Source organism: Podospora anserina, chromosome 3, assembly GCF_000226545.1.
Source record: "Podospora anserina S mat+ genomic DNA chromosome 3, supercontig 1".
Lineage (NCBI taxonomy): Eukaryota > Fungi > Ascomycota > Sordariomycetes > Sordariales > Podosporaceae > Podospora > Podospora anserina.
The window spans coordinates 3685-24591 of record NW_001914832.1 but is presented as its reverse complement, the minus strand read 5'-3'; the positions used below and the strand labels follow the sequence as shown (position 1 = coordinate 24591).

Sequence of the window (20907 nt, the reverse complement as noted above, 5' to 3'; positions counted from 1 at the left end):
AGATCATTTGATTTTAGGTACATGATGATGTCTTGAGTTGAAGCTCAAGGAAAGAGAATAACAAGACAATCGACAGGCAAACAGCTTTGGTTATCACTAGCAGGCTGGTTCAACTCTATGAACAAAAGGATCCACCTCAGATACTCCTAGTTGAAAGCCGTCCCCTTTTCAAACTCCAGCATACTCACCACGGCATCCCTCACACTCTCCCTCAACCCCCTATATCGTATCCCCAACTCCTTCTCACTCCTACTCACATCAAACTTCCAGTGCTTGTCTTCCTCAAAATCATCTGCTTGCCCTTTCAGATCCGGGAGCACATCATCCCCCAGCACTCCCTTGAACTCTTCGTCCACGATTCTTGCAATCTGATAGTTGGAAAAGAACCCTCCTACAGTGTAATATCTCTGTCCCGGCGCCGTCAGAGCCGCCAGGTGCGCATCCGCCACGTCCCTCACGTCCACAAATGTAAACACCGGCGCCGTGGACGGGATGCACGCCGATCCATCTGGGTTTCGCCACTTGCCATGAATCAGATCCCAAATCCGGCGGTTGGAGGTGTTCACCTCTGCCGAGCTAAACTTTGCCGAATTCGCCAGCGATCGCGAGAGCGGACCAAAAGTATAGGTGTTGTTGATCGTCGCGATGGTGAACCGCGGGTTGTGCTCCTCGAGAAAAGACCAGGCAGCCTGCTCGGCGAATTTCTTGCTGGCACGGTAGGTGTGCTCTGGCTGCATGGCCTGCTCCCAGCTCACATCTGACCAGGAGGACTCATCGTAGACATCGCGGTGGTTGGGCGGGTTGAGGATAGCGGCGCTGGAGGAGGTGATGACCACGCGGGTGACCGAGGGGCAGAGGCGGTGGATGGAGTCGAGGAGGTAGGTGGTGCCCTTGATGGCAGGGTTGAGGCAGTCGTTGACGGGGTCGGCGAAGGAGAGTTGATAGGGGGATGCGGTGTGGATTACGTAGGTGAAGCGGTGGTCGTGGAGGATGGGATCGAAGGCGTTTTTGGTGGAGATGTCGGGGACGATGGCGTATTGGACTTGGTTGGAGGCGCCGAAGTGAGAGAGGGATTGGAGGAGCCGGTTGCCTTTTTCTTCTGAGCGGACGGTGACGACAACAGGGTGGCCGTTGGTTGCCAGGGAGTCGAGGACGTGGGAGGCCACGAAGCCAGTGCCGCCTGGTTGGATGGTCAACTCCCACATGAAACTTAACAAGAGGAGTGAGCACGCTTACCGGTAAGGAGAACCTTTTCCTTTTTCGGCGTCTGAGGCTGTTGCGAGGCTTTGATCAGTGTCATCTTGCTACCTTTTTCACCCTTGACAATGTCTTCGTCCTGGAAAGGAATGGAAGACAGCAAACAACCGGGGTGTATTTCTGCTTGAAGTTCAGAGCTTTCCAGCGTCCACGACTCGCAAGACGCCATCTACCTACTGCGCAAGGGATACAGCTCGGGCACCGGCCAAAAGTCCGGTGCGACGGGCTGCGTGGCTGACTGAGGTGCATTCCATCGGGACTCCGGTACATATATCCCCACCTCGTTGCCGAAAACACCTTTTAGCCACCTGCCTCGTCATCCTTCCTTCCCCATATCTGGCTATTGAGCTCATCTGCTTTACTTCCGAAGAGCCGTCTCGACGTCAACCTTGAAGCTTTGTGTTTGCCCAATCATCTGCCACACCGTCAGTAACAACCAAACATGCCCAGCGCCACTACCAAGGACGTCCGCGTCGCCATCATCGGGGCTGGTATAACCGGCATCACCCTCGGCCTCGGCCTCCGCGAACGCAAAGTCCCCTTCACCATTTACGAGCGCGCTCCTGGGTTTCGGGACATTGGCGCAGGCCTCGGCTTCAGTCCCAATGCTGAAAAGGCGATGGGGTACCTGTCCAAAGATGTTCTGAAAGCTTTCAAGAGGGTGGCAAACCCCAACGGAGAAGACTACTTCCAGTGGGTCAACGGGCATTCTGAGGAGGGGGAGTTGATGTACAAGAAGTTCGTGGGCAAGGATGGGTTTCAAGGGTGCAAGAGGAGTGACATTTTGGGCGCATGGGCATCACTGCTGCCCTCTGGATCGGTCGAGTTTGGAAAGGAGCTCGAGGGGATTCGGGAAACGGACGATGGGGTGCTGGTCAGTTTTAAAGACGGGAGTAAGGTCAATGCCACTGTGGTGGTGGGTTGTGATGGAATCAGATCTCAAGTGAGGCACTACGTGCTGGGATCGACGGGGAAGAATCTAGTGAAGGCGGCGTACCCGGGATACTCGCAAAGGTTTTGCTACCGGTCGTTGGTCCCGATGGACCAGGCTGTCCAAGCGATTGGGAAATACAAGTGCTCGACGAGGTTCATGTACAATGGGCCAGACTCTCACATCATCACATATCCCGTGGGAAACAGCTCCGTTTTAAACGTACTGGTTGTCATCTCGGATAAGAACAAGGATTGGCCAGAGGGTTTGGTGGCGCAAGGAAGACATACCTGTCAGGGGTCCAAAAAGGAGGTGATTGATGCACTTCAGGGATGGAATGAGACGGCCAGAAACATTGCTCAGCTCTTCCCGGATGAGATGGAAAAGTGGGCAATCTTCGATATGGCTGAGAACCCAGCGTCCACTTATATCAGAGGAAGGGTGTGCCTTGCTGGTGATGCGGCGCATGCCACTGGCCCTCATCTTGGTGCTGGGGGAGGGCTTGGGATAGAAGATGCATACTTCTTGGCCACATTATTGAGCCATCTCAACGACATGCTGGGGACGGGTCCTACATCAGCCAAAGACGAGCGTGCAACTGTGGAGGCTGCACTGAAAGGATACAACGATGCCCGCTTCGACAGGACCCAGTGGGTTGTCCAGGCGACTCGAGAGGCCGTGGATCTTTTTCAGTGGCAGGATCAAAGAGTCGGCAACGACAAGGTCAAGTTTGGGGAAGAGATATCTGCCAAGTTTGAGAGGATTTGGAACTACGATGTTGTCGAGGAAAACGGGAGAGCAGCCAGTGGCTTTTTATGCGACATGGGGGCAGATTCAAAGTAGACACACTGCTTCTTAAGTCTATCATTATGTGAGAGAACAACATCGGTTCTTCATTCAATTTGATCCATCGTCCAGGGTATCATTTGTTTCCAACCACGACCATCTTTCTCCACCCAACCCCTGTGCTTCCATGCATCCAACCATTAAAACTTCATAGTATAAAAGCCCCCCTGTGGCGTACCCTCAGGTCTCTTCCTCGCCATCAAGGCCAATCCTGCCATCTCATAGTTAGCACGCGCCATAAAAGTGGAATAAACACCTCGGCCACCTCTCGAGCAGTGTGATCGACTTATAAGAGGACATACGATCTTCCCAGGTCTTCTTGGGCGCCGTAGCCTCATGATGCAAATGCATCGCCCAGAGACACCACACCGCCACCAAACTATCCAGCGTCCTCCTGTCTAACTCCACCAGAACCTGGAGCTTGGGCACCCCCCATCCCCCCCCATCACCAACCCCCCCATCCGGATCCCGACTACTCCCCGGCTGACCATCACCACCGCCAAACTCACTTCTTTGCCCCCTCCACTGAAAGGCCACCGCCCTTCCATTCGAATCTTTCCACACCCATCTCTCAGCCCCCCCCTCCTTGATCTGAAAGTGATACTCCCTCGGCACCTTCTCCCCCTTCCTCTCCAACCTGGCAACCTCATGATCAGGCAATACCCTATTTGCGCGGTACCCCGTGTGGAAAGCAGGCGACTTGGCAATATGCACCTCCCCAAGCGTCTTTCGACTCTTTGGGGGAACAGGCCACTAAGGGCCTGGAGAGGGGCATTCCCCCCAGGATAGGGCGAGGTGGTGGGGGACAGGGGTGTAGAGGGTCTTTGTCCCGCGGTGGGGAGATGACGGGCCTGCCGGTGGGCGGTTGGAGGCTTCGGTACCTGTACTGCCACGCGCTGAAAGTCGACTGTTCGAGAACCGTGTGTGGGGTGTCAGGATGGGGTAATCGGTTTGGTAGGAGGGGGTCTGAGCTCGGGGGTGTGGAAGGGGACGGGGGGAGGCGTAGATGAAGCGGCCGTGGACGGAAAAGGTGGCTGGGGGCATGGGGTCGTTCGGGTCGAGGGTTGTTGATTCCAGCTGGGGAGTAGGCTGGAGGTTCTTCGGTTGGGAGGGCACCTTGGGAGATGGTGGGAGGATTGTCTTTTGGTGGGGGCGGGAGGTATGGTGGGGGTGCGAATGACATCTTGAGTGAGCTGGGCCGGGGTTGATTTGATCTGTTCAGAGCGGCAAACAATGTTGTTGATGCTGTAGCTGCGTCTCAACATCCAGATAGGTGTCTGATTGCGGGGTGATCGTGACTTTTTAAGACCGAATGCCAAGATGCCTTGAGGGCAGTGTCTCATTTGCCAAGATGGGCACTGCCACACCCCCCAGGCTCACTCCTTCCAACTCTTTGCGACACTTGGGTACCGTCTTGGTGGTTCGAAGGGTAGGGGGATTTCTTTGTCGACATCTCCAGCGCCCAGGGAAGATGACGGACATTGACCCTGAGGCAAGCTGTCATCATGTTGGGAGCTCGAAGCAGCAGGGAATCGGGTGTTGTTTGAAGTTGTTGATAATCTCTGCCAAAGCTTTGGCATGGGGGACATGGTCTCTTGGCTTTCAGATTACCTGGTACCTACCTACCTACCTACCAGGCACCTTATTCATCCACCACTCTCAATTTGCCTCATCTCTACATATTTCAACAGAAGTAGTGGTAACCACATATACCTACCTACCGAGATAAGACAGGTAGGTACCTATGCATCGTGTTATGACTAGATAATAGGTTCGGCAAGGCGGTGCTCCAGAGCGCTTCTTGAAGCATACCTACATACAGCTCTAGCATGAACCAGTCCTCCTTCTTCCCCAACAGCACAAAAATACTGCACAACCAATCAAGTCATCCCCTCATTCACCATCACCTCCATCCCACACCACTTCTTCGGATACCCCAACAGCTCCTCATCCCCACCCACCGTTCCCCCATAGTACCTCTCCAAATAAGCCAAAATAGCCCTCCCCTCAGTCACCGCCCTCCTCCAAACCCACCACCTCCCAAACTGCCCAATCTTGGCATGATACCACGCAAACAACAGCAGCGCCTTTGCGTCCTTTTCCTCCAGCATCTCCCTGAACCTGACCGGCAGAAAACTTACCAGCACCAAAGACACAAGCAGGTTATCGTCGCTTATCTCCAACGGCAGAACCCTCCCCACCACCACCCCAGCGTCATAATACGCGTTCGTCTTGGCCGACACACCCGCGTGATCCAACCTCAACAGCCTCCTCAACGGCTCCGGCAGTCGGGCAATCGCGTCTTCCTCGGGAAGGAGTTCTACCCTCGCGGCGGGACCGGAAAGGACAAACTCGTAGGAGATATCCCTCAGCGCGGAATCAGCAGCGTGAGTATCGGCTAGCTTTTGGACGACGCGCTTTCCCGAGCAGATCTTGAGCCAGTCGAGGTCGTGAGGAGAGGAGACGAAGGGCCAGTGGGAGGCTAGGGGGAGGGAGGCGTCGAGCTGGGCGAAGGAGGTGCAGGCGAGGAGGATGGTGCCCATGAACATGGCGTCTTTTTGCACGCGGCTGAGTTGGGAGGGGTGGCTGGATAGAAGCTGGTTGAGCTGGGAGGAGCCGGTGGCGTGGTGGTAGAGCTCTTGGATGGAAGGGGGCTCGGTGGTGAGGGGGGAGGCGGCGAGGCGTTCGTGCATGAGGGTTACGGCGAGGACGAGGTGGAGGAGGAAGGGTTCCTGGTTGGTTAGCACTGAAGGCATTGTGACATGTTAAGGGGATAAGAATACCCGAATGGCCAATCTGACACTCTCCCTGCGGTACAGATCCAGTTTGTGGTTCATCTTGAGCGACAAGATGGTCTTCTCATGGAACTGATTCAGATATCTCAAATGCTGATCCTTGAACAGAAAGCCATTCTCCACAGCCTGCGGATCGGATTCCCGAATGTGGTCGTTGAGCATGGTCAACACCTGACGGTTCAGCGACAAGCTGGCGAGAGATGCATATATTAGATGAGTCTCTCTGGCGCTAACCAACGGAAACACCTGCTCTGACCATGGCTGAAGAGCGAGTGCCTCGGATGACTTGAGGGTGCGGTCATATGTGCACGATACACGGAAGTTGGTGCAGTTGTTGCATATCGGCTTTGATTCGTCACACTGCTCCGGTTAGGACCAACGAAAATGGGGTGATAACAGCAACGAAAACCATACCTTGATGTGGCGGAGTTTGCAGTTGACGCACCCGCTACGGGATTTGGTATGGCTTTTACGTTTACGGAAGCTGGTGTCTGCTTTCGATCCAGACTTTGCCTTTACGATGCCACTGCTCTTTACAGACGCCATGTTGGTGCTCGACATGGTCGGAGAGTGGTAGAAAGGTGGAGATTAGCGGATCCTGGCCCGAGAGGTGGGGCCGGTAAGGCCGGAGGGAGAGTTTTTTGTTGTTGGCCCAAAAGGTTTAGGAATACTCGGCGGCAAACGGGAGGATCACCCTCTAGTCGTATTCAAACCCCAACACAAGTTTGCGGATGTTGAAAGATAAGCAATATTAAAGACGGCCTTCAGGTCAGAAGTCCAGACTGTTCCGATTTGAAATCGGTCCAGTCCCGCTATACCCAACGGTCCACAATCATTGGCCCGGAGAGAACCACGCTAACCCCAATGCGTATTCCAAAAGTACACAAACCCCGTGATGTGCCTTGTCGCCCGTTTGGCCAATCACATGTCATTGGCAGCCAAGTAAGTCGTAGCCACCGGAAGTTAAGTAAGGTATTATGGATTATGGACGACAGAAGGATGGGACTGGTGAACCACAATACGGCAGAAGGAAAGCCATCACGCCGGCAAAACGACAACAACATGGCAGCACCCTGGCAGGATGATCAGGTATAAAAGGAAGGTCCTCGAAACTGTTGTTGCGAGCAAGGTACGGCAGGTATCTCTCACCAACAAACAAGAGTCTGGACACATCAGACAAGACTTTGTCACTCATACGTACAAACAAAACCACAACACCAAAATGTCCCTCCCAACCCATATGCGCGCCCTTTACCTCCCCACCATCTCCCCCGATCCTCAAATCACCCTCCGCACCGTCCCCGTCCCCACCGTGGTCCCCGGCTCCGTCCTAATCCGCGTCCTCGCCGCCCAAGTTTCCCAAAAGGTCTACGACATCTATTCTGGAAAAGTAGGTTTCACCCTTGCCCCCGACATGATCCTAGGCGGGGGGTACGCCATCGGCCGCGTGGTCCAGCCCGGCCCGGACACCACCTCCCTCCCCGTCGGCAAGCTCGTCATGATCCAGTCCTTTCTCCGGGCGAGAGACAACCCGGAGGAGATCCAAGCTGTTTGGGGCACTTTTGACGGCGGAGTGCCCGCAGCAGGGAGTGGATCGAGAAGAACTGGAAGAATGGCTCTTATGCCGAGTATATCCTTGCCCCGTTGGAGAACGTCGAGCCGTTGGATGAGGAGAGGCTTTGTAAGCCAAAAGGGGGATGGTGGGTTGGGGTACAGTGTCGAGAATCTGTTGCAGTTGCCTGTGCAGCTTGTTGTGCTGGGGGGGTGGAAGGGTATCGGGCTGCGGGCGGGGGAGAGGGTGATTGTTGCGCCGGCTACGGGCCAGTTTGGCGGTGCTGCGGTAGAGGTTGCTGTCGCGATGGGGGCCGGGCAGGTCATTGTCATGGGGAGAAATATGGAGATTCTGAAACGGATTCAGGGGTTGTATCCCAGGGGGAAGATCCAGATTGTACCCATGTCTGGGGATGAAGACGGGGATGTGCAGAAGCTGACAAGCTGGGGGCCGGTGGATGCATACCTTGATATCAGTCCGGCTGCTGCAACAGGAAGCACCCATGTGGGCAGCTGCTTCAAGGCCTTGAGGAACTATGGGAGAGCCTCGCTTATGGGCGTGCTCCCAGAGAGTCTCTCGGTAACGTATGCCATGATTGTATGGAAGAGCTTGACGATCAAGGGGCAATACATGTATGACAGAGCTGACGCCCAACAGATTGTCAGGATGGCCGAGTCTGGCGTGCTGAGGCTTGGACCGGAGACTGGCGTGGAGGTTGTTGGCAGGTTCAAGTTGGATGAGATTGACGAAGCATGGGCGGTTGCTTCGAAGAACACCCAGTTTGGGAAGCTCATTGCCCTCACCCCTTGATGCCCGGTACATGTTGCTTCCCACGTTTTCCTTCATTATAAACCAGCAGAGAAGGCTTTCGGTCTAGTTATTACTCGCTGTCATTTGTTAGATCAATGGCTACAAATGCCCCTCGCCCCCCTCCTCCTCGGCTTTGAGCGCCTCGATCCTCTTGCCCAACCAGGCTCCATAACCCGCAAACATCTTGACCCCCGCCCTTGTCTTGCCGGTGCAAAACTCATGCAGCTTCTTATACCTCTGTAGTATCAACCTCTCCCTCCCAATGTTTGCATACTCCTTCACCTCCAAGAACCCCGAAATCACCTTCTCCAAACAAACCGGACACAAATACGGCGGCTGCCTCACATCCTCCACGATCCCCGCTGTCCCCTGCATGGCGCAACATTAATAATTGCAATGCCCCAAACAAAAACAATGCCCCAGCTCGTGCGAAGCCGGTCAGCGCCGTCCTCCCAAACCACAACCCCGCCAAGTCCTTCTCGGGCGCCGGCGCAGCAACATACGCATCCACGTCCGCCCTCATGGCCGTCCCCCCCCCCTTTCCCTCCCCAGCACCGTCTCCCTCAACCATCATCACCTTCCTCCTCTTCACCCCCGCTCCAGACCGTATCCCACACTTCCTCCTCACAAAATTCCCACAGTGACTGGCAGGCTACATGTGCGCCCGTTCAATCTCCTGGTACCAGTCCAGCCCAGGATGATACCTACTCGACGTGACAACCGAAACCCTGCTCCCGCCGTACGCCCTCCCGCAGCAGAAATCGTCCGTCTCGTCCTCGTACAGATCGTGATGAAGCATCATCACAAGCGCGTACCGGGGGTGGATCTCCTTGACCATGTGCAGCAGCCCGTCCAAAATGTCGCTCAGGTTCAGCTGCCGCTCGTAGGCGCCGTCGGGGCAGGGGCGGGTGCGGATCCGGGTGATGTTCTGGCCTTGCTTGAGGCCGATGTACCTATTTTCGTCCTTTGTAGCGTTTGGTGGGCGATCATCATCTTCCCAAGGGATCCAGGTGAGATTGGGGGTTTGGGTCACGGGGAGAGGGTGGTAGTAGGCGGAGAGGTAATCGGTTAGGTCTTTTGGTTTCGGCGGGCTGACGTCTTCTTCCCCCTCGGTGGCGGTGAGGGGGACGATCCACTCCCTCATGTGCTTCATCTTGGGGGAGTAGGAGGGTGGTGCAGCAACATGGATGGTGTTGGGGGTGCCGGCGTTGAGGCGGTTGCGGTGTTTGGACCTTTGCCAGACCTTGACTGTCTGCCCAGAGTCGGGGTCTTTGGGGTAGACGGACAGCAGGTCATCTGGGAGGACCAAGGGACCTGGAAAGGTGCCAGCGAGATTTTGGGCTTCTTCTTCAGCAGCCGTGCCTGGTTCTTTGCGGCTGGCAAGGGATGCTGCTGCTCTTCTCTTGGCGGCCGGTGGGCGCGCGAATCCAGCCTGGGTCGCGTTTGGTGATACATCGAGCAACAGGTTTGCATGTTTGCACGGGGCCATTTTATGAGACCAAACGGATTCGTGGTGATTGAGGGAGTGAATACAGTAAAAAGAATGCGTGTTTATAAAGAGAACATGGCTGGGGTTTTTATGTCAACAAGATCTTAGCTGTGTGTTTTAGGCAGCAAGGTGTGGTGCCAAGACTCTCGCCGTAAGAGGTAACTAACGGAATGCTGACGCTCTTTCAGGGGCTCAAAACAACAAACAAACATGATGCAGATGAACACCATGATTGGTATTGCTGGGTAACCAAGTCGTAAATAAAATAATAAGAAATTGCCTAAATCAACCAGATCATATCAACTCCGGGGTTGCGCACATGTGGATTGTGCTGCTCCGAAGCCTGCCACAGAGGCTTCAGTCGAATCAACAACCAAGCTGCCCTGAGCAAGCTGAAGGTTATGGGCAAAGCACCAACAATAGCACCGGCCATCCACCATTTATAGACGTTGAAATGGTTTGGGTTCCGGTAGAACTCTGCACTCTCAAAGTCCAAGTATCCAGCCAGCCCTCCTTTGCATATGCAGTTGTTGAAAATACCGCTGAAGGAGGCGAAGATGATGAGTATGAGAGTGAGAAGCGCCAGGCCATTGAAGGCATGGGCCACGGCTCTCATCCAATTATCAGGGTGTTTGTAGCATGGCAGCAATGACAAGAACCAGGAACCGAAGGTAAGAAGGCCGTACACTGTGTAGGATCCAGACCGACAAGCGAAACCGACAGTAGGAGTGTTGTATGAGATCATAAATGCCATTCCGGCAAAGAGCCAAACTATCGTCAGTGAAATGAATGCCATCCTCCACCACGCCCAGGGCCGCGGTCCATCGAGCCTGACACGCGTATGTTCCACGATTTCCTGAATGGACCTCATCCGTCGATCGGTTCCGTGGCTGTCATAGACACTGTGCACAACAGAAAAAGCCAGACCATGGTAGCCCATTTGTCTTCCTTGGCCAACAAACTCTCCAATAAAGGGGTCGAATCTTACCGGCTGCTGAAAGGAACCAAATAGAGGCGTTTGACCGGGCGGTAGCTGCAACGCGCGCAAATTCTCTTCCTTGTTCCATGTCCACCAGTCCGGTGACGCAGGCGGACCTCCCGCCGGCATGACTGGCGGCAGAGTCTGGGAAGCAGGGATTCCCGAACCTTTCTCCCACCGACGGATTGCGTCGGCGTTCCACAGCCATCGAGACATCAACTTCCTGCCCCGATCGGCTGACATGGGATTCCGGTCCAGAATGGAAAATAAGACAAGCAGCGGCAGCCAGCTGACTAGGATACCTAGAGCCAAAGCGTGAGCTGTGGTTCTTTCGCCAACGTCGCTAAAAGCTAGGACGACGGCCATGGCGTAGGCGACGCAGAAGAGGAACACATTGACAAGTGATGGGTAAATTCCTCGACGACGGAGCATCCTGAGTTGAAACGCCATTTCTTGAAGAAGTTCTCTCGTCCACACCTTCGCTTGCTCCGACCGTTCCCTTTGATCTGGTGTAGTGCCGGCTGGCGGGTACGTCGTGGATTGGGCATGAGCGGCTGCCTCTCCAGCATCCAAGTGTACAAAGCCCCTAAATAAGGCGTAGACGAGGGGCTCCAAAAACTCGTCACTGCTTAAATCGGGCATGTTGAACTGGCCTATGCAGCTGAGCACGTAGTAGGCATCCATCTTGAGTGACCGCAGGTTGCTGTTTCCCGAAATGCCTTGGCCTGATGACTTGGTTTCAGCTAAACATTCGTGCATCTGATGGATGTTGAATAATGTGTTTGTAAGGGCTGTCTCGGGAGACCCGAGCCAGTTAAGCAGGGCGCGAAGGGTCCCCATGATCCTGGTCTGCCACCACGGTGCCCCGGCCGTCCTGCGGTGCAAGGAATCGTATGGAAGAGCGGAAAGCAAGGCCATGATAGGCAATATCCAGTTGGAAATGATGCTGAGGGTGGTCGTGATATCCGAGTGCCAATAAAAGTCGACAGGGCTCTCACAGAGCACCTTGCAACCCTCGGTGGTGATGGTGATGAACTTATCTCTGGAAGTTTGCTCATACTCGGAGTTCATCCCCCGAACGGCACCACGGTATATGTACTGCTCTACGGTCACGTTGTTGATGCCGTTCCATTCCTCCTTTCCCTCCAAGATGCTGGTGACTCGTTTTTGACATCTTTCGAAGTTTGGGCCGACATAGTCCTGAGCTCCGGCAAGGTCGGCGTAGAGCACTGCGGTCAAAACGATTGATGGTTTATAGATGACCATGGTCTCTAGTTGAAACAGGGTGACGGGTGTGATGTTCAGCTGAACCGGGCTGCGACGGGCCAGTGGGACATAGCTGGAATATATACCTAACTCACCAACCATGGTGAATGAACGGTTGTCAAGGCGCCTGTCAGGCGTCCATTTGAGGAGAGCGTCACCGAAAAGTCGGTTCTAGAGCGTGCTAGGTCAAAACGATAAACTTCAATATCAGATAACAAAGTCGACCAACACATACATTTAATGCATGGTCCTTAAGATATCAAGATGCCGACATTAAAATTCAGCCAATAAGGCGGTTCATATCCCAACCGGGATTCCTCCTAATAACATGGAAGCGGGCGGCACAGCCAGTGCCACAACTACTGGGACGGGAACGGAAGCTTGTGCGCGGCCTGGACGTCACGATATGCTGCAGCTCGATGAAATGCGGCGAGAGGATCGAGTCGATTTTGGTAAGGTACTACGGTGCCTACCTACCTTGGCGTGAGGCTGTGAGGTTATCAGGCTGCGTGATCCCCACAGCGGGCGGCTAATTACAGCATCCCCACTGAGGCCCGCAGACATGGAATCCACACTTGACGTCGGCGTGGATTTGACAGTTTTTATCCTCGGTGCCTCGAAGCGTTGAGCGGAATTGAAAGTATGTAGTTTCCTATAGAAACTATGTTCTACAAAAGAGACCATAGGGGCAGACATTTGTAAAGCAGTGTCATCTCTTCAATTACCTACGAGGCGACCCCAAATAAAGCTATCCTTTTGAGAAAGGGACATTTTGTTCTTCCTGTCATAGTTTCCTGTGCCTAGGGTTAGGGTTCCACTAGTCTGGGTAAACAGTTTGATCCGAGCCGTCCGTGTTATAGCCTTGCTCAAATTGTATCGACCTCAGATCCGAGCCGTCCGTGTTATAGCCTTGCTCAAATTGTATCGACCTCAGTTCCAAACACTTACTTATAAACTCGAATATAGAGAGCTCACATAACTTATCTACCCGGCTATCAACTCCTACAATCCACATTGTCCAACTTTTTATTCTGGGCACAATTTAGAGATTCCACCACGCAGTATTGGAGTTTACATCAAGCCCTTTACCTAAAGGGCCCCCGCCACCCACCTGGTATCCTCGCATCCCGGTCATCATCCTGCAGGGTACACTAACCAGCCAAACAGAGCATCACAGCCATGGCTGCATGCATTCCCCAGCAAAAGAAGGCTTCGCCCATCATCGAATGGAACCCTACAGATATCTTCCGCCCTCCATCCAGTAACGCACCTCCCGACTACGCCCTTCTCATCCTCAACCAGCCCATCCACAATCATGTCGGCATGATCAAGAGACTATGGAATAATGGTCCGTGCCCCCCCTTCCCTTCATACCTATTCATTACCCCACACATTAACTCAACCTCCTCTACAGCCATCTTTCATATAGCCGCCGACGGTGCCGCCAACTGCCTCCACGATGCGGCCGGCATTCATTCCGACCCCTCCTTTGACGACCTCGACGTTATCATCGGTGACCTGGATTCCATCAGCCAAGTGGCGCGCACCTACTACGAGACCCCTCCAAGACGCACCAACGTGATATACTACCGCGATGACTACTCGACCGATTTCGCCAAAGCAGTTGAGCACACCCGCGCGAAATATCGTCCCTCTCTCAAGGGGAAGGACATCGTCGTTGTTGGCAGCCTCGGGGGCAGAGTTGACCACGGCATATCCCAGCTTCACCACTTATATCTGTTTCAGCGGGACCCCGACTATAACGAAGGCAAGATGTACTTCTTCAGCGGCGAGTCTTTGACCTTCATGCTCAAAGCAGGCAGAAAGCACGTCATCCGGGTGAGGGACGGTCCGGCAGGGGAGAAGGACGTGTTCGCAAAGTGGGTAGGCATTCTGCCTATGAAAGAGCCGAGCTACATCACGACCAAGGGCCTGGAATGGGACGTAACGGACTGGCCGACGGAATTTGGGGGGCAGATGAGCACCAGCAACCACATCCTGCCCGAGACCCAAGTCATCGAGGTAGAAGCAACTAAGGATGTGCTATTTACTATGTCGCTGAGGGAAAACTAGTGGGACGCTTTCGCTGTGATGATCAGAGGGGCGGAGCACACAAAACAAAAACTTCGATCATATATACCTTAGTACCAGTTTGCCGTAAAACCATGCCAAAACTCCACACTTCATGACTATTTCCCACTCTCCCTGGTCGGGACACTACCGCAGGTAATGCAACACTAACCAGCAAAACAAAAAAAAGCCCATGACACCTCCCCAGAAAATCCACTTATCCTGCTTCGCCCTCCGTTCTACCATCCTAATGGTATCCCCCGATATCCCGAGCGTATTTCCAACACTATACAGCTTCCGCTGCGTGTTTTTGAGTATCTCCCTCTGCTGCCCAAGATCGCCCAACACAGCCTGGCCCCTAGCAATGTAATCATCTAACGCCGAGTTCGTGTGCTGGAAAAACGCCTGCTCCCTCAGCGCATGCGACTCCCGCATAACATCACCGCTCCCTATCCCCATCCCACCGCTAGACTCGACCGTGCTGTTCGTCCTCGCATGCCCATACCCCGGAGTAGTCTGCACACCTGACACTGTAGCGCCAGTATATGGGTTCTCGGGGGTTTGCGCGGCAAAGGGCCTCCTCCCCAGCAGCTCCCCCCTGTGGTTCACATACTCCCGCTCTTCTCTGTCCTTATTAAGTCGGTCGAGCAGGGCACGGTACGACGAGATTTCCTGCTTGAAGTCCTTGATGCGTTCAAAGGCCTTCTCTTGCTTGGCCTTGTTGAGCTCCTGCTTGGCGAGTGTATTGTACTCGTCTATCGTTCGGGAGAGGGCCGCGAGGCTGGCGCTGACGGAGCCGAGGATGGCGGGGGTAATGTCGGCGTCGGGGGAAGAGAGGGAGGAGAGATCTTTTCGGAGGGACGTGGATTGTTTGAGGGCGCTATTGAAGGTTGTGTTCTATTTGTGAGAGAGATCAACAGTCAGCAAGGGGCGCGCAAGGCTGAGGGGTGTGGATTGAGGTGGCTAGGCGTACCATCTTGCCGGTAGGTGGCTAGAGGGCTGGCGTGCGCGATAACGATTTGGTGATGATGTAACCGGATCGCAGGAGTTTCAGGGCAGTTGACAGTTGTTTTGTTTTGCAGTGTATCCGAAATATAAAGTTGAAGCTGCTGCTACCTGGCATTTGGACCCAGGACCCATGCACGTTAGCTCCCCGCAGAGACCACGGGTGGGGTGCTGCTATCTAGCGCGACAGTGGGGCCCGTGGGCTTGTAGTTGTTCTCTAGCAGCTGCTGTGCTTCGCAAGCGAAAGTCCCTGTGGCACGTGCATTCAACCATCATCTTCCTCACTTACAACCAATATACCTATACTATTGCCTCTGTCCAAGCCCCCCGGGTGTCAAATAGTAGCTTGCTACCATTCATCGATTACCTCTGAATAGCGTTAGTTCCGTCGCCGCGCGACTAGCTTTTTAACCAGGCAGGTTGCTCGATTTTCGATTTCACGAACCCACCAAGTCAAACAAGCCGACCGCCGCGTCGCCTCCCGACGACCAATGCCCTGAGCGCAAGGCCCAGTTCGACCGCCGCGTCAACCGAAGCCATACCAATTTGATCGACATCACCGCCGTCTGACAGCATCATACCAGAAAATCGGATCCTATTTCCCACCATTTATTTCCCATGCAAAATCGCGCTTCCGCCGAAACCAGGATCAAAATCCTGTGTCGATTACATCTTCACGGCCGACTTTACAGTCAGTCCAGCACACCCACCACTGGCAACGCCAACCAAATCCACGTCAAACGACGAAATCCACCAAGTCGACAAAAAACGACAAATTCCTCTGCCAACGCAGCTTGACTGCTTTGTCTACCTTGCTCATCAAGGTGCTCAAACAAGCTTACCGCCTGCCGGTGTCGGAATTCTGCCGCGCGCCGCCAGCTTCACAGTTAACTTGTAAGTCGGCCACCGATTCTCCAAATTCCATCGAAATCAATGTTTTCCACCACAATTGACAAAAATCAACCCCTTGCCCGCTCTCAAGCCCAGGCAGCCAACCGCCCCGCGTTGAACCGTTAGGTGACCGGTGACTCACCGCCCACGATTTCTGCCGCGCCGGCCGCCCTCCCAAGAGCTCAGCCGACGACCCAGTCTTCCATGACAACTACTCCCTCAACAACCACCTACTTGCCCAGTGATCACCGGTAGCCGGGCAAGCCTTTGCTCGTTGATTCGAATGCGAGGCTATCCATAACGTTGCCGCCGTCACTAGAACCCTCACCCTCCCTCCCTGGCAACAGGTATAAGGTCACACCTCTTTTCGTCTTGCTCGCCCAGTAGCCTACAGCTCTCACAGCAACTCCCTCACCGACCGACCGCACCGTCATTACGTCAGCAACCGACCGTCAAGGTGACCTTGCCTGAGCAGTGGCCTACTGGTCGCCAGTACGTGTCCCCTCACCAATGTCATACTACCCCGAGCGAACTAGCCGTCAAGACGACTTCCACCGCACCCACCCACATCGTCAACACTAAAGAATATTACAATCAGTGTGGTATCTACTTTCACGATAACCTCACTGTTGACGACGACGACGAGCATCAGGCCAGGTTCCACAGCCAATGGTCACATTATTTCTGGAACGCCGCCTCAACGACCATACGGCTGCTCCGATAAAGCCTTACAGCAGTAGCTTACGTCACCTTCGGCACCCAGCCTTACAGACTAGTTATACCAGAAGGACGAAGAAATCGTCACCCTCAAAAGAGAACTCTCGTTGCGTATATACTCTGTGCAAACGAAAAAGCAGGCCAAATGAAGGGTCTTGAGTATCAAGTCAAGACTCTGGAAGACAAGCAACTCCAGCTGCAAGATTACATTGATAGTCTGGAGCAGCGTTTGGTTGACCTGTGCGCCCAGGTCCCTACACCCCAAACCTTGACCATTACGTCATCCTGTGAAATGGTGGCATCTTCCATTTCGATTGAGCCCACTAACAACTTCATCGCCTTATCTACTACAGCTGTTACAGGTCTTCGCAATGCCCTCAACTTTGACGCCAATAAGCCCGCTGCGGGCCCAGTGAAGGCTTTGCCTTGGACTTCGTTCCACTCTCCCTGCCAGCCGCCCCGGCTCCCATCACCCCTGAGCGAGAGTCAACACTGCCTACCAAGGCCTTGTCCGGCAACAAGCCTCCCTCTGGCAACAAGACGTTGCCTGGCACGAAGCCTATCAACCAGCCTTCCACAGGCAACGGCCCTCGCACCCGCTCATCCTCACCGTCGCCCGGGACCAAGACCTCGCCTGGCAAGCCACGCCGGGAGCGTTTGGTCCGCTCGCCTCAGCCCTGCGCCCGTTCAACCTGCGGCACCGCCTTTGCCTCGCGCAATCAGCTGTTCACCCACTTACATGAGACTGGCTACATCAGACCTGAGGCGATACTTCCGCCGATGCCGCCTTCACCCACACCCAGTACTTTCAAGGATTTCGTCATCAAGAATAGCAGCTGGCGTAATGGGAATCTGGTCCAAGTCGATGTAAGCCGACTGATGGCTCTGTTGACCGCTGTCAGCTCTGATATTGGCAGAGGTCTGGCAACCTGATCTTCACCACTGCTTACAACTGTCGGTTGTAAGCCTTTCCTTTTATGGGCCTTGCAAACAGTGCTTTGCAAGCCTTTCTTTCTTCCTGGCGCCCTGGCACCAGCTTTCCTTTGTTTAATTACTTTGAGCCTCTCCTGGTTGGTTAACTTGTCTTATTGTCAGCACTGCCCATAAGCTTTTATTCGTCAATCACTACTTGCTTCCACTTGCAAAGGCAGTTTAATAGTTAGTTCAACGGTTAATTACTGGGACTAGTTGCAAGCCTTTCGCAGTCAGGATCCATGGAGCTATTGACAATTGATAGATTAATTGCAGTTATTGATGACGATGACGTTTTCCGTTGTTGCCGGTATTTACTACCCTAAGGCACCTTTCCTATTATAGACTAGCTCGATAGATTGGATAAGGCGATTAGCTATTAATTGCTGCAGCTGTTAGCGCACTTGCCCTGTAGATCCTAGCGCTGCAGCACTAGCTACTTATATTCTTTAAAAATGCGAGCTTTTAGTTTACCACTTTTAGTTATTATTTTTTTCTATAACTATTATATATATATTATTATTTGTTACTAGTAGCTTTAGATATTACTTTTACACTTCAATTTAATAATTAATTTATATATTATTATTACTATAAAGTATAAGTAAAAGTTTCGTTAAATTTTATTTTATATTATTTAAATATAATGTTTATATTTTCTATATTTTTAACATAACTACTAATATTTAGTATATTAATATTTTTCGAAGTATAGTTTTTAATTTTAAAATACTAATATTCTGTAAGCTATTATACTTTTAAAAAAACTTAAATTTTAAAAATATTTAATTTTTATAAAGATTAATATTAGTTTAATATATATTAACTATCTTAAAATAAAATTTAAATAGTTAAGAAAGTATAAATTTACCTATATAAATTCTTTATAATAATTTTTATATATTATTTAACTTTAATATTATATTTTAATTAAATTATTAATTTTCCTTAATTTATATTAATTTGAAATTAGTTATTATTTATATATTAAACTATTAATAGCTTTTATTTAAAATCTATAAAAAAATACTTAATTAAAAAGGTTTATTAAAAATTAATTCAGTGCAGCTAAATAATATATTATACTAGTTATTTTAAGTACAATAGCTTTATAATAACAAATGTAATTTATATTATATATTGCAAAACAATTTACTAGCTATTTAGTTTCTTTATATATATAAATATAACGAACTTCTATCTAAAACATCTAAATAAAATATATAATAAACTTCTATCTAAAACTTCTAAAAAAAATACTAGTTAAGGGCACTTAATTCTAGTTCGGTACTACTAAATAGTCTACAACAAATAGCTTATTAAAAGTCTAAATACTAACGATTATAACTTATAACTATTATATATTGCGGAACTATCCATCTACACTAGCCAGTTCCTTTATATATATAGACCTTAATCCTCTAGGTACCTCCGTATCTAGCTTACCTTAGCTCACTAGTAAGCGGTGGTAATCTGTTACGGCTTAACACTTTGGTGGGGCGCGGGGCGCATCACGGGCCAATTATTAGTACAGGAGCGAGGACTAATTAGAGCAGGATCATTGGGATCGAGGATCGATCCAGAAGAGTCAATCCCAAAAGGGACAGTATCGATAGGATCGATGGTCGAGTCAATCGATCCAGGACAGTGCTAGGCTTGGCACAGGGTCTATATATACGGAGGAACTGGCTGGTGTAGATAGATAGTTCTGCAGTATGCAATCACAGCTTGTATTCACGGTATTTTGTGTTTACATTGAGACATCTTGTTGTGCGCTATTTAGCCGCACCGAACTAATTGTCAGAAGTAGCCTTTAACCAGTATCCCTTTCAGAGGTTCTGTACAGGGGTTCGTCACATAATCTTTCCTAGCTCACCACGCTTACCAAGTAAGCTAGGTAATCCAGCTTACCTATGCTAAAAAGTAAGCGTCCCATCATTATATAGCCACGCCGTTGCGCCTTTCTTCCTTAATTAGCTACTACGGCCAGCTCCAGTTCCTATTTAGTCTTGCTATATAGTTAGCCTATAACAAAATACTAGTCGAAACCGCTTTTAAATAATTTAGTTTGGTGCAGCTAAATAGTGCATAATAATAGCTTATTTTAGTCACAAAAGCTACTCAATTATAAAGATTACTTTACTAAGTGTAATCTCTAATCACTTCCTTTACTTTAGGATCACTTAGATCACCGTGCTAAAAGTGCTTCTAAATCACTTATCCTACTTCGGAATTACTTAGATAACTATATTCCCGTCGCTTCCCAGGGCTTTACTTTCTAATAGTTCTCTAATAATTAGCTGGAGGCGCCTTGCGCCCCGCATACTTTTTAACCTGCTATTAGCTTTACTGTGATAATAAAGCTGTGGATTATTTAGATTACGTTCCCTAAAAAGTAATTTAAATTACGTTTTCTCTTATAGTTTACTATACTTACGCTAGGGAAATATAGAGTAACGTGTGACTTACTAACTATATAGAGAAAAAATAAAGCACATTTAATTTATTTTCTTTAAAGTCACAGTACTTTTAAAATAGCTATTTTCCTATATAAAATTAAATACCTATACTATAACTTATAAGCTTGCTTTTTATTTTTATATTTTTTTTAATTTATTAGGCTAATTAAAAAAGTTTTTTGTTAAGCATTACTTTCTATAAGTCTAAAATAGCTTTCTAGAGAGCTGTTTTCTTTAGGGTTTTTACATTATAATTTAATTTAATTTAATTATTTATCCTAAAGCACAAATTTTTAATAAGGATTAAATTAAAGCTTTTTACTAACTAATTTAACTATTTAATATCTTAGCTAGTTATATAAGTTTAAATAGCTTTAGTATAACGAACTTCTATTTAAAACCTCTAAATACTAACAATTATAACTTATATTATATATTACGGAACTATTCCTATATATTAACTAGTTTCTCCGTTTATAAAAACTTAATAGTCTCCTAAATTATTAACTCTTAATAATAATTTTATTTAAACTTATTAATCCTTAATAATAATCCTATATTAAATTATTAACTTTTAGTTATAATTTATTAAGATAACCTATTAGAATAAAGTCGTTAAAAGCTTTATACTACAGAGGTTTTAGGAAGGGGAAGCAATTACCTAAGGTCTTAGCGAGTTTCGGACTATACTATTAAATACAACGACGTAGTTATTAAAGGAAGAAAGTGCAACAAGAACTTCCTGCAAATATAAAGAAAAGTATATTAAAATATTTTAGTTTTATATAAGGTACTATAAATAATTAATTTATTTAATTGACTTAACTTATTATTTTTTTTAAAGAAAGAAAGAAGTAAGAAAACTATT

The 20907-nt window shown here is 50.1% G+C and overlaps 9 protein-coding genes across 9 annotated transcripts; 3 read left to right on the top strand and 6 right to left on the bottom strand.

The window, feature by feature from the left end:
- Positions 1-146: 146 nt before the first annotated feature.
- PODANS_3_90 (uncharacterized protein) lies at positions 147-1270 on the bottom strand (the record flags this gene model as incomplete). Its single annotated transcript, XM_001903230.1, has 2 exons — positions 147-1180; positions 1237-1270. Coding segments are annotated over 2 exons (1068 nt in total), but the record flags the coding sequence as incomplete, so codon positions are not given.
- A 429-nt stretch (positions 1271-1699) lies between these two features.
- PODANS_3_80 (uncharacterized protein) lies at positions 1700-3031 on the top strand (the record flags this gene model as incomplete). The annotated part of the gene is made up of 1 exon (XM_001903229.1): positions 1700-3031. The coding sequence occupies one exon, from the start codon at positions 1700-1702 to the stop codon at positions 3029-3031; it is 1332 nt and encodes a 443-aa protein (XP_001903264.1).
- A 143-nt stretch (positions 3032-3174) lies between these two features.
- PODANS_3_70 (uncharacterized protein) lies at positions 3175-3787 on the bottom strand (the record flags this gene model as incomplete). Its single annotated transcript, XM_001903228.1, has 2 exons — positions 3175-3245; positions 3337-3787. Coding segments are annotated over 2 exons (522 nt in total), but the record flags the coding sequence as incomplete, so codon positions are not given.
- Positions 3788-4914: 1127 nt separating this feature from the next.
- On the bottom strand, positions 4915-5583 carry PODANS_3_60 (uncharacterized protein; the record flags this gene model as incomplete). The annotated part of the gene is made up of 1 exon (XM_001903227.1): positions 4915-5583. The coding sequence occupies one exon, from the start codon at positions 5581-5583 to the stop codon at positions 4915-4917; it is 669 nt and encodes a 222-aa protein (XP_001903262.1).
- Positions 5584-6910: 1327 nt separating this feature from the next.
- PODANS_3_50 (uncharacterized protein) lies at positions 6911-8191 on the top strand (the record flags this gene model as incomplete). Its single annotated transcript, XM_001903226.1, has 1 exon — positions 6911-8191. One exon carries the CDS (start codon positions 6911-6913, stop codon positions 8189-8191), a length of 1281 nt encoding a protein of 426 aa, XP_001903261.1.
- A 652-nt stretch (positions 8192-8843) lies between these two features.
- Positions 8844-9680, bottom strand: PODANS_3_40 (uncharacterized protein; the record flags this gene model as incomplete). The annotated part of the gene is made up of 1 exon (XM_001903225.1): positions 8844-9680. One exon carries the CDS (start codon positions 9678-9680, stop codon positions 8844-8846), a length of 837 nt encoding a protein of 278 aa, XP_001903260.1.
- A 280-nt stretch (positions 9681-9960) lies between these two features.
- PODANS_3_30 (uncharacterized protein) lies at positions 9961-12027 on the bottom strand (the record flags this gene model as incomplete). Its single annotated transcript, XM_001903224.1, has 1 exon — positions 9961-12027. One exon carries the CDS (start codon positions 12025-12027, stop codon positions 9961-9963), a length of 2067 nt encoding a protein of 688 aa, XP_001903259.1.
- Positions 12028-13104: 1077 nt separating this feature from the next.
- PODANS_3_20 (uncharacterized protein) lies at positions 13105-13998 on the top strand (the record flags this gene model as incomplete). Its single annotated transcript, XM_001903223.1, has 2 exons — positions 13105-13273; positions 13340-13998. The coding sequence occupies 2 exons, from the start codon at positions 13105-13107 to the stop codon at positions 13996-13998; spliced, it is 828 nt and encodes a 275-aa protein (XP_001903258.1).
- A 144-nt stretch (positions 13999-14142) lies between these two features.
- Positions 14143-14971, bottom strand: PODANS_3_10 (uncharacterized protein; the record flags this gene model as incomplete). Its single annotated transcript, XM_001903222.1, has 2 exons — positions 14143-14892; positions 14969-14971. 2 exons carry the CDS (start codon positions 14969-14971, stop codon positions 14143-14145), a joined length of 753 nt encoding a protein of 250 aa, XP_001903257.1.
- Positions 14972-20907: the final 5936 nt, after the last annotated feature.